Raw genomic sequence first — 12014 nt, 5'->3', positions numbered from 1 at the left:
GAAAATCTCATGGATGCAGGAGCCTGGTGGGCTACAGTCCTTGGGGTCTCTAAAAGTCTGACATGGCTGAGTGACTTCACTTTCACTTTTCACTTTCACGCACTGGAGAAGGAAATGGCAACCCACTCCAGTGTTCTTGCCTGGAGAATCCCAGGGACGGGGGAGCCTGGTGGTCTAGAGAGTCGGACACGACTGAAGTGACTTAGCAATAACAGCAGCAGGTGGAATCAACAGCACCTTAGATGCTGTAGAAAAATGCGTCTGCAATCTGGAAGACAGGGTAGTGGAAAGCACCCAATCACAACAGCAAAAAAGAGTTTTAAAAAATGAGGATAGTTTAAGCAACGTATGTGACAATAGTCAGTTGTACTATCAATTGTGATATAAAGATCACAGCATGAGAAGAGGGAGAGAAAGAGGCAGAAATCTTCCCTAATCTGAGGAAGGAAATAGACACCCAAATCCAGGAAACACAGAGAGTCTCAAACAAGATGAACCACAGAGACCTACAACATGACACATTATAATGAAAATGCCAAAAGTTAAATAGGATCTTAAAGGCTGCAGGAGAAAAACAACTAGTTATGTATCAGCTAATTTTTTAGCAGAAGATTTACAGGCCAGTCACCCTGGAATGTGAAGTCAAGTGGGCCTTAGAAAGCATCACTACAAACAAAGCTAGTGGAGGTGATGGAATTCCAGTGGAGCTGTTTCAAATCCTGTAAGATGATGCTGTGAAAGTGCTGCACTCAATATGCCAGCAAATTTGGAAAACTCAGCAGTGGCCACAGGACTGGAAAAGGTCCGTTTTCATTCCAATCCCAAAGAAAGGCAATGCCAAAGAATGCTCAAACTACTGCACAATTGTACTCATCTCACATGCTAGTAAAGTAATGCTCAAAATTCTCCAAACCAGGCTTCAGCAGTACGTGAACCATGAAGTTCCAGATGTTTAAGCTGGTTTTAGAAAAGGCAGAGGAATCAGAGATCAAATTGCCAACATCCGCTGGATCATGGAAAAAGCAGAGTTCCAGAAAAACATCTATTTCTGCTTTATTGACTATGCCAAAGCCTTTGACTGTGTGGATCACAATAAACTGGAGAATTCTGAAAGAGATGGGAATACCAGACCACTTGACCTGCCTCTTGAGAAACCTATATGCAGGTCAGGAAGCAACAGCTAGAACTTCACATGGAACAACAGACTGGTTCCAAATAGGAAAAGGAGTAGGTCAAGGCTGTATATTGTCACCCTGCTTATTTAACTTATATGCAGAGTACATCATGAGAAACACTGGGCTGGAAGAAGCACAGGCTGGAATCAAGATTGCTGGGAGAAATACCAATAACCTCAGATATGCAGATGATGCCACCCTTATAGCAGAAAGTGAGGAGGAACTAAAAAGCCTCTTGATGAAAGTGAAAGAGGAGAGTGAAAAGTTGACTTAAAGCTCAACATTCAGAAAACGAAGATCATGGCATCTGGTCCCATCACTTCATGGGAAACAGATGGGGAAACAGTGTCAGACTTTATATTTTGGGGCTCCAAAATCAGGGCAGATGGTGATTGCAGCCATGAAATTAAAAGGTGCTTACTCCTTGGAAGGAAAGTTATGACCAACCTAGATAGTATATTGAAAAGCAGAGATGTTATTTTGCCAACAAAGGTCTGTCTAGTTAAGGCTATGGTTTTTCCAGTGGTCATGTATGGATGTGAGAGTTGGACTGTGAAGAAAGCTGAGCACCGAAGAATTGATGCTTTTGAACTGTGGTGTTGGAGAAGACTCTTGAGAGTCCCTTGGACTGCAAGCAGATCCAACCAGTCCATCCTAAAGGAGATTGGTCCTGAGTGTTCATTGGAAGGACTGGTGCTGAAGCTGAAACTCCCAGTACTTTGGCCACCTGATGGTGAAGAGTTGACTCATTGGATAAGACTCTCATGCTGGGAGGGACTGGGGGCAGGAGGAGAAGGGGACGACAGAGGATGGGATGGCTGAATGGCATCGCTGACTCAATGGACATGAGTTTGAGTGAACTCTGGAAGCTGGTGATGGACAGGGAGGCCTGGCATGCTGTGATTCATGGTGTTGCAAAGGGCCAGACACGAGTGGGTGACTGAACTGAACTGAACTTACAGGCCAGTAGAATGTGGTATGTATATTCAAAGCACTGAAAGGAAAAACTTTCAACCAAGAATACTCTGTGTGGTAAGGTTATAATTCACAATTGAAAGACAGAGTTTCTTAGAGAAGGAAATACTAAAGTGTATTAATACTAATACTAAAGAGTTAGTCACCACTAAAATGGCCTTACAAGAAATATTAAATGGACTTTAAAATGCTTATCCTAACCAAAGCTGTACACAAATTCAGTGAAATCCCTATCAGAATACCAACAGCATTTTTCACAGAACTGGAACAGATAAATCTGAGATTTGTATGGAACCATAAAAGACCCAGATATCCAAAGAGATTTCAGAAGGGAGGACAAAGCTGAAGGTGTCACACTTCCTGGTTTCAAACTATATTACAAAGCTATTATGATGAGAACTGTTTGCAGTGGCACCAAAACAGACACGTGGATTAACAGATGGACCCAGTACCATTCATTGAAGAGACTTATCCCTGCCGTATATCATCGACTCCTTTGTCCTAAATTCGTTGGTATATAATGGTGGATTTATTTCTGGGCTCTCTATTCTGTTCTGTTAATCTGTGTGCTTGTTTTTGTACCACTACAGTTCTCATCATAATAGCTTTGTAATATAGTTTGAAATCAGGAAGTGTGATACCTTCAACTTTGTCTTCCCTTCTTAAGATTTCTTTGGCTATCGGGGTCTTTTATAGTTCTATACAAATTTTAGGATTATTTGTTCCAGTTCTATGAAAGATGCTGTTGGTGGTTGGATGGCATCACCGACTCGATGGACATGAGTTTGAGCAGGCTCTGTGGGTTGTTGATGGACATGGAAGCCTGGAGTGCTGCAGTCCACGGGGTCGCAAAGAGTTGGACATGACGGAGTGACTGAATTGAACTGAAACTCTGGACAACTGTATGCAAAAAGGTGAAACTGGACCACTTTCTTATACCATACACAAAAATAAAATTATAGTGGATCACTTAAAGGCTTAAATGTCAGACCTAAAGCCATAAAACTCCTTAAAAGAAAACATAGGAAGTATACTCTTTGACATAAGTTTTAGCAATGTTTTCTGTATCTGTCTCCTCATGTGAGGGCAACAGAACCAAAAGAATGGGACTACATTGAACTAAAAAGCTTTTGCACAGCAAAGGAAACAGTCAATAAAATGGAAAGGCAACCTACTGAATGGATGAAGATATTTGCCAGTGATGTTCCTGATAAGGGTTAATATCTAAAATATATAAAGACCTCACACAACTGAGTATCTAAAAACCAAATTGTCTCATTTAAAAATGGGCAGGGTGCCAAAATAGACATTTTCCCAAGGAAGACATTTTCATGTGTGCTCAGTTTTGTCTGACCCTTTGCAACCCCATGGACTGAAGCCTTCCAGGCTCCTCTATCCATTAGATTCTCCAGGCAAGAATACTGGAGTGGGTTGCCATTTCCTACTCCAGGGGATCTTCCCAACCCAGAGACTGAACCTGCATTTCCTGTGTCTCCTGCATTGTTAGACAGATTCTTTACCACTGAGCCACCTGGGAACCCCTAAGGAAGACATACAGATGTTCAACAAACATAGGAAATGATACTCAGCATCACTAATTATCAGGATAATGCAAACAAAACCACAGTGAGATATCACCTGACACCTGTTGAAATAACTGTTATAAAAAAGACACACACACACACACACACACACACACACACACAAATGTTGGAGAATGTGGAGAAAAGGAAATCCTTGTACTGTTGGTCAGAATGTAAATTTTGAAATCAAGGTGTCAGCCAAGTTGGTTCTTCTGTAGGCTCTGTGGAGACTCTGAGCTTCTCTTGACCCCTGGAAATCCTTGGCATTCCTTATCACGTAGCTGCATCACATGCTTCTCAAAATTGATCTAGTCTCTATTATCCGCCTCTACATCCATTTCCACATTTCTCAGTATTTGTTACACCAGTATTGCACCTCATGGTATCACAATCTGTGTTAGGATCCTAGGCTGTCATTACAAATTACTTCAAACTAGATGGCTTAAAGCAACAGAAATCTATTCTCTCCCAGGAGAGAAGTAATCTGAAGGCCAGTAGTCTGAAACTAAGGAGTTGGCAGGGTTGGATTCTTTTGGAAGCTCCGAGAGAGAGGCTGTCCTGAGCCTCTCAGTTTATGGGGTTGCTGGCAGTCCTTGGTGTTCTTGGCTTGTGGTTGAATCATTCTAATTGCTCCTTCCCTCTTCAGTCACCTTCTTCTCTGTTTCTCTGTGTGTTTCTCTGTGTCTTTTCTTGTCATAAGGACACCAGCCACTGGGGTTAGGCTCACCTTACATCCACAAGGAGGTCTCTCGAGATCCCTAATTAATTATACGTGGAAAAATTCCATTTCCCAGTAAGGAAATGTATTTATATTTTTTGTGGAAAGTAAAAATCCTATTTCATTCGGTTCCCAGAGGTTTCATATGTATCTGAATTTTGGGGGACACTATTCAACTCACTACAGCTTCCATTATGTAGAAGAAAAAAAGGAAAGATGAATGCCCATGGGAAAAGGTGTGCTGGTGGGATGTCTTGTTGTGATTTCTAAATACGCTGTGTGTGTGTATGTCCACATGTGAAGTAGGTTCATCAGCTAAGTCTGAGAATCATGTATCAGTGGTTTCACCATGGTTAACATGTGCCTTAAAAGGGCTGGAATCGAGTGCATGAGTAGACTGACAACATCTATTAGAACTGAGGTTTGTGATGAATGTCCTGAGGTCTCCATCTGCTACTGTGACTTCTAACTTTTAAATCCATGGTATGGCATTCAGGTGATCCCAGTGCGAGTTATATCTTCAGATTTTCTGTTTGTGTTAGCCTATAATGCAGCCATACAGTCATTGCTGTTGCATAGAATTTCCTACCAAAATCCATACCTCTGTTCCCTTGCTCTTTATTTTTCCAATTTGGAATTTTCTTGCCTTCCGTTCTTTATTGACAGTCTGACCAAGAAGATCTCTTCATGTGTCCTTATCTCAGAAAGGCAGTTTTAAAATTAGTTGCTCCATTTTTGTATTTCTACAAGGTTCCTTTATATTTAGCTGATTTCATCCTTACCTCTGTTAAGAGTTAGGTGTAGTCTACCTGTCTGTCATGCCAGCCAGACTGTAAGATCTTGTCAGTGAAGGAATTGGTCCCAGTTAAAGGTTTGGTTCTCTCTTGAATCTAGTACCTTGCGCAGAGTAGACACTTGAGAAATGTTTTTAAGCTTGGATTGGTGACAGCTTGCTGTTATATTTATGTTTTACAGTTCATATGGGAAGATAAACCTACTGAAAAGAAAAATTGTTATGCTTGCTTGTTTTTCTAGTAAAGAAGATAGATTAAAAGCAAATCATATCGTCTCTTTTGCCAAGAATTTCTTGGTCTTATGGCTGGCCATGTTAAATAGTGCAAACCAAGAGCCTGTAAACAGGGTGAAACAAATTAGCTTATACAAGAATTTAATTTGTGACTTAGTGTTGTAATGATCTTACCAAGAGATTTAGCTTATTACTAGCATATGGTCTCCAAAGATTGGCCTTGTTTATTATTATCAATACATTGCTTATTGTACTTTTTTCTAAACAATGAGCTTGCATGCTCAGTTGTGTTTGACTCTTTGTGTCCCCATGGACTATAGCCCGCCAGGCTCCCCTGTCCATGGGATTCTCCAGGCAGGAATACTGGAGCGGGTTGCTGTGCCATACTTCACGGAATTTTCCTGACCCAGGGATCAACCCTCATCTCTTATGTCTCCTGCATTGGCAGGCAAGTTCTTTATCACTGGCATCATCTGGGAAGCCCTAATTACATAAAGTTTTCTAAATAATGTCTTAGTGAAAAGCTGCATTTTTTTTTTAACTTAAGGCTGTATCCATGCACTTTAAATCGTTTAGTGAATGTCCACTTGATATCCACTGCTTTGTTCTACACTGAGGGGAATCTAGGAGCGAATGCAGTCAATGGGATCTACTCAGAATTCATAGTCTTAAATACAGAGGGTGACCAGGAATGAGACCAGTGAGTTTATGTATATGCCAAAGATATAAGGACATTTTTCAGATGAATATTATATGCAAAGATATTTTATCATCTTTATTCATTAAGATGTGCCCTACATGTTATTATTCTTAAAAAGCAGGTATGTTTTCCGCTTGCACTGATGTTACTATATATGTTATCTCCAGACTGTTTTAGTTTCCTAGAAAACTAAGTATATTAATAAAGCATTTTATATTTATATAAAAGTGAAAAAAAAAGTCACTTGGAATTTACCAAAAATAAAAAAAAAGAAAATGCTCAATTAAAAAAAAATGGTAGGGAACTTAGAAAGACACTAAGAACAATCACTCTTATCACAGGCCAAATCAATCTAAGACTTTAAAATCAATTTTAAAACTATTTAAAAATCTAAAATTTACCCCATAAAATGAATTTGAAAACTTTAAAAACAGACTCTTTTGTTTGGGAAATAAGTACATTTAGACAAATGTCTAATGGCTAACAGATAAGAGTATAAAATTGTATTAAAAGCATTGTTCTGAGACTTCAATTGTCATGGAAAACAAAAGTGGTAAGATTAAATAATATTTAATAGTTTTGGTAATTTTTCCTTGAAAATAATATAATAAAAATAAAATATAATTTCTAGCTCAGAATTTGTTCATTCACGAACATCTCCAGGCCAGGAAGGGTCTTGGTCTCAAGAATTGAATGATGAAGGGCCCTAGAAATTCCTTACTTCTTACAAGCCTGCATTCTAGTGTCTGAGATGGTGTAATTACAGATTACATAAATGCTTTCAATAAAATAAGTATGATGAGTTTAATGAGGAGTTTAATCTGATAAGATGGTCATTTAGCAATAAGCCAAGACCTGAAGGCTGAGAGTGAGCTCCCTCTGCTTCACATCTTATGGTTTATTATGTTAGATCAGGAAATGCCCATGCAAAAATGCATTTATGTTTTTAATCAGAAGTAGAAATTACATTTCATTATATATCTAACTTTCCTTGGTATGAATACACTTTTTTTTCAAATGAATCATATACTTAATAAGGTGAAAAATATGCATTTTAAGATGAAGAGTAATTTGCATTAAAATAAAATGAAGCTTGTAAAGTTCAATTGCCTATAATCTCACTAAGCCATTCTAAAGTGTACTTTTATTGAGTTTCAGTTTGTTACAGCATGACTGTATAAAGAAGCATATTCTTTCTCAATGGGGGAGAAGGCAGGGTTTTAAAAAATACATCCAGAAAAACGCTTTATTTAAATGTAATGACAGTATAAAGAAGGTTAAACCTTGAATTTTGAGAAGAATATTCATTGGAAATAGATTTTCTCATAATCATTCATTTTTTCATATCATGCACATCTGAATATAGCATTGGGCCAGCATTGTATATCATGATTTCTAGTTTCTACTATGTTTGTCACTCAGTCCCTGTGTCACAATAGAGTTATTTTAAAAAATGAGAAAAAGATTATGGTAGTTCTGATGGGGTTGTTGAGAACATATCTGCTCAGTATTTCTCAATGAGAAATTTTATGATAAAACTTCTCTCCAAGCTGGTGAAATTAAGCCTGTATAATGATAATACCACTAGGCAGATATAACTGTTTATATCACTATAATCAGAGTGATGTTTATTGCATTGATGTTTCCTTTGAGGGCTATTTAAAATTTTGAGAATTATTAGGGAAGCAGAGTATCCAATAGTTTTTGAGCACATAGTTATTTAGTTCCTTTATTTTAACATATGCATAGTGAATGCCTGCTGTGTTCAAGGTACCTTTGTACAGTGTTTCAAGTTAACATATAATCTGTTATATCATTTAATCCCTAGAACAAATGTGTAAAGGAGGTAAACATTCAGACGTTGTGCTTATTTTGCTAAGCCACTAGTTTGTGCTAATCTCCCCAGGCTTGTATTATGCATCACCCTTTTTAATACAAGGATTTAAAAGAGAAACAGAACTCTTTGAATTCTCTTAATTTCTTATTTTGCTTCTGAAGACATGCTTCTGAATTCCTCCTTCTTAATGTAGACACATTTTCTAACTTCTCAAGTAGAGATTCTCATCTTTAAAATATGAATGTTCATCTCTGTAAGCTTCATTAAGGCTTATTATACAAAAATACACAAAATAATGTATAAGTACAATTATTACAACGCTGATCATAAAGAATAAGCAAAATAATATATGTAGAACAATGATGACAACAACCAAGACATAGTGGTTCGTGATTTCCATTTTCTGATGATGACTCTGATGTTGTTAAATGGCATGTCTTATGACAGTATCATAAACTTCCCATTTATGCAGTCTCTCTGCCTACCATTTGAAGTGGCTTTGGGTTTTGCCTGTTCCTTTCTGTTGCCACAGTCGAGTGCAAAGGGCTATGTGAAGTTTTGGAATGATAATGATGAAGAGCATTCTTTTAACCAAAGTACCCAGGTGTTTTAACATGCTCACCTGTACCATATCACCTCACTCCTAGACCATATGTTTGGAGAACTATTCCATTTGAAGCCATCTGAAATCAGTGTAAGAGATTTGGACTCCAACACTCTGACAGTGGCCTTTGAAAATGAAATGAATAACTGGGAAACCAGCTTATAAAATGAAGCAAAGCACCTAGTGCCACTATGTCATGCATGTCTTCAATTGAACTCCAAATAAATTGCAAAGATACAACATTCACATTTTCAAAAGGTAGAAAAGTCAAATAGTTATATTCATGAATACTGTTTATTAAGGCTATGCCACTTAATCTAAATCCATAAATCAGGATTAAAAAATACACTTGAAATAGCACTTACAAGATAGATGAAATTTTCTTTTCTTGGGAAAAAGAACAGAATATATATGCCTGTTGATAGATGGGAGAAAATTATTTGCAAATAAAGTACTCCTTCACAATGGGCTGTGGGTATTTGGTGATTTAAGATGCCCAAGAGGCCAGTCCAGTCATCTGGAGCTGGACTGTCTGTATTACGTCACTTGTATTGACGGCCACTAGCCACACATGACTGTTAAAAACTTGGAGTATGCTAATAAGCAGTGAGAGGTGCTATGACTGTGAAAAACACTGGATTGGCTTTATAAAAATAATGAACACTATCTAATTCATAATGTTTTATGATTATATGATGAAATAACAATTCAAATATACTGAATTAAAATATTATTAAAATGAATATCACTGATTTTTTTTTCTATTTTACTGTAGGTAGTAGGACATTTTTTTTTTTTAAAAAGAAATTTGTGCCTTTATTAGAATGGTGTTAGGCTTTAAATATACCAATTTGGGTAATCAAATTATTCATTTTTTAATAAGAAATGACACTACAGAACTGCAATACTGGTCCAACAGTCTTGTCTTTACTTTTCCTTTAAAGCGAGAAAACAGAATGCGAGTAATCAGAAAGCAATAGCAGGCATCAGTTAATCCAAGACACTAGCTTCTTAGTTCCAAAAGCACTTGCAAAGAAAACCATTGGGGGGCACAGGAGGGTGGAAGCACTTCATAATAACTGGAATCCCATGAGTGTGTGTGTACGCCAAGTCTCACAGGCTATTTTTTGTATTTATCCTTTACTTGGTCACTTTTTTTTTTTACCCTCAAATACTAGTTTTTCTTTGACTTTTTTCCCTCAAAGTATAAAAAGTATGAAATATAAACAAGCTCTTGCATTGCACACTTCAAAGTGTACAATTCAAGCATTATAGAGCTATCTACATACTGATAAATCCCATCAAATCTTGGATAATTCAATAATATACAAAATACCAGGGCACAGAAAGAACTAAAACCCACTTCTTTTTGATACACGTAAGATTCAAATATTCAATCTAAAGAAAAACACTTAATCATTTTGGCTCTCCTCTACATTCGCATGTTGATATACTTATTAAAATATTCCTGTATAATTAATGTTTGGTCTTATTATTTCAAGTCAGGTTTCAAACCAGCCATCCAGACAAAACAGGTAATCAGAAAGACTATTTCTTCCCCACCTCCCTAACCCCAATAACTATGAAGCCAATTTTACGACATGACTCCAAACACTGGATTGCGACGACAAATGCTAGGTCCAATTTCTTCATAATCCTTTTTGGTGTGGCATACTTGGTAGAACTCAGGTGTGGAAGCCAGCATAGATCCTCCAAACCAAACTGCATATCGTTGCATGTGATGTGTAATGACTTGTACATCAATAGGTTTCGGCTTCAATCTACCACCACTCAATTCCTCACTTAATTTCAGCCTGGCATCTACAGTTCTTTTCAAATCTCTTTGCAAACGACGTCCAAAGTCCCTGAACATGGTTGAACCTCCAGAGAGGACAATATTCTTGTAGAGAGGACGTCTGACATCAATAGGACAATTCTGAATTACTTCATCTACAACTTCTGAGATAGGCTGGGTAAAGTCTGGGTTAGCAAACTCTGGATGAAAAAAGATTTCAGGTCCCAAGAATCTCTCATATCCAACATCAATGGAAAACTCTTTCTTTGAAATAGCATTGATTCCAGTATACTGTTTAATCCACTTTGATCCATCTGTATCATACTTGTTAAATTCTTTTACTAAGTCTGGGCAGACATAACTATAGCGCTCCTTCACTGCCTTAGCAGTTTCCAAGGATTGCTCTGGAGGAATTCCTACTTCTCGGTCTCTCAACAATTGCTGAATAAAATATGTTATATCTCGTCCTGCGATTGGAATGTGCTTAATACAGCTGCCAATCACATACCCTTCAGCCACAGGGATGACATGAGTGACACCGTCTCCACTGTCTATTACCGTACCGGTCAACGTCCGTTCTCCTACTTGTCTGGAGGTCCAAGATGCAGCTAAGGCAAGAACGGCCTGTACAGCAATGTACAAGCCAGGAACATTGAAGGACTCAAACATTATTTCAGCAGTATATTCCCTGTTTTCTGGAGTATTCAGTGGAGGTTCAGTCAAAAGAAAATAATGATCTTCAGGTTCTGCCCTTAAATATTTAAAGATCACTTGCTCCATAAACCTTTCCATCAAGTCCCAATCTTCAACTATACCATGGCAGATTGGCCACTTTGTTGCATATGTAGGTTTTTCTATTGCTTCATCACCAATGAAGAAGTCTAGGTCATCAACACCTTTCATCACCCTCCTTTGAGCTTGATCTCCCACTTTTGCTGACTCCTTAATAGCAATACAGGAAGGGATGATAAACTGTGGTTCTGTATTTCCAGCATATCCTAATTTTGTATACCCCGTGCCACAGTCCACCACACAGGCCGGCAGCCGTCCTGCCATCTTCCTCCTCGCCTCACATCTGTGTCTGGCATGATGTTTCTATGGACAGTGATGGTTTAGAATCTAGTTGTTGTATTTGCCACCAACAAGCTCTTTGTCGTGGCCTCAGCATCCTAAATGTCAGGTCTAGTTAATTTCCAAGGTCCTTTTGCTTCCTGAATGTTCCATGGTCCAGTTGTAAGTCTGGCTTCACACACTTCAAGCTTAGAGAAGTCTGGTCCTTCTGTAACCCATGTTTTACTCAACTTCTCTGTGTTCTTGTTCTGCAGTAGCTTGCCCATATGGAGAACATTTTGGTAAAAATATTTTCCAAACTGATGCATTTTAACAGAATATCTGTCTTGTGTGTAAAACCACTTGTATAGTTTAATAAAAAGCTATTAGTATTATTTCTGCACTTTGGAATTGTACCATGCCAAAGGTAAAATCTCTAACTTAATCTCAACACAGGATTAATTTCAGATACCACTTGTAATAACAGTCAAATATTACCAAAAATCATTTTATTAAACCTGGCTCTGTATTTAATATTTGACTCATTAAT

The 12014-nt window shown here is 37.8% G+C and overlaps 1 protein-coding gene across 1 annotated transcript; it reads right to left on the bottom strand.

Moving 5' to 3' along the window:
• Nucleotides 1–10050: 10050 nt before the first annotated feature.
• On the bottom strand, nt 10051–11478 carry LOC128061543 (actin-related protein 3-like). Its single transcript, XM_052653912.1, has one exon. It carries the CDS (start codon nt 11468–11470, stop codon nt 10214–10216), a length of 1257 nt encoding a protein of 418 aa, XP_052509872.1. The 5' UTR covers nt 11471–11478; the 3' UTR covers nt 10051–10213.
• Nucleotides 11479–12014: the final 536 nt, after the last annotated feature.

Source organism: Budorcas taxicolor, chromosome 16, assembly GCF_023091745.1.
Source record: "Budorcas taxicolor isolate Tak-1 chromosome 16, Takin1.1, whole genome shotgun sequence".
NCBI lineage: Eukaryota > Metazoa > Chordata > Mammalia > Artiodactyla > Bovidae > Budorcas > Budorcas taxicolor.
The sequence above is the reverse complement of the archived record's forward strand: the minus strand, read 5'-3'. Positions and strand labels throughout refer to the sequence as shown.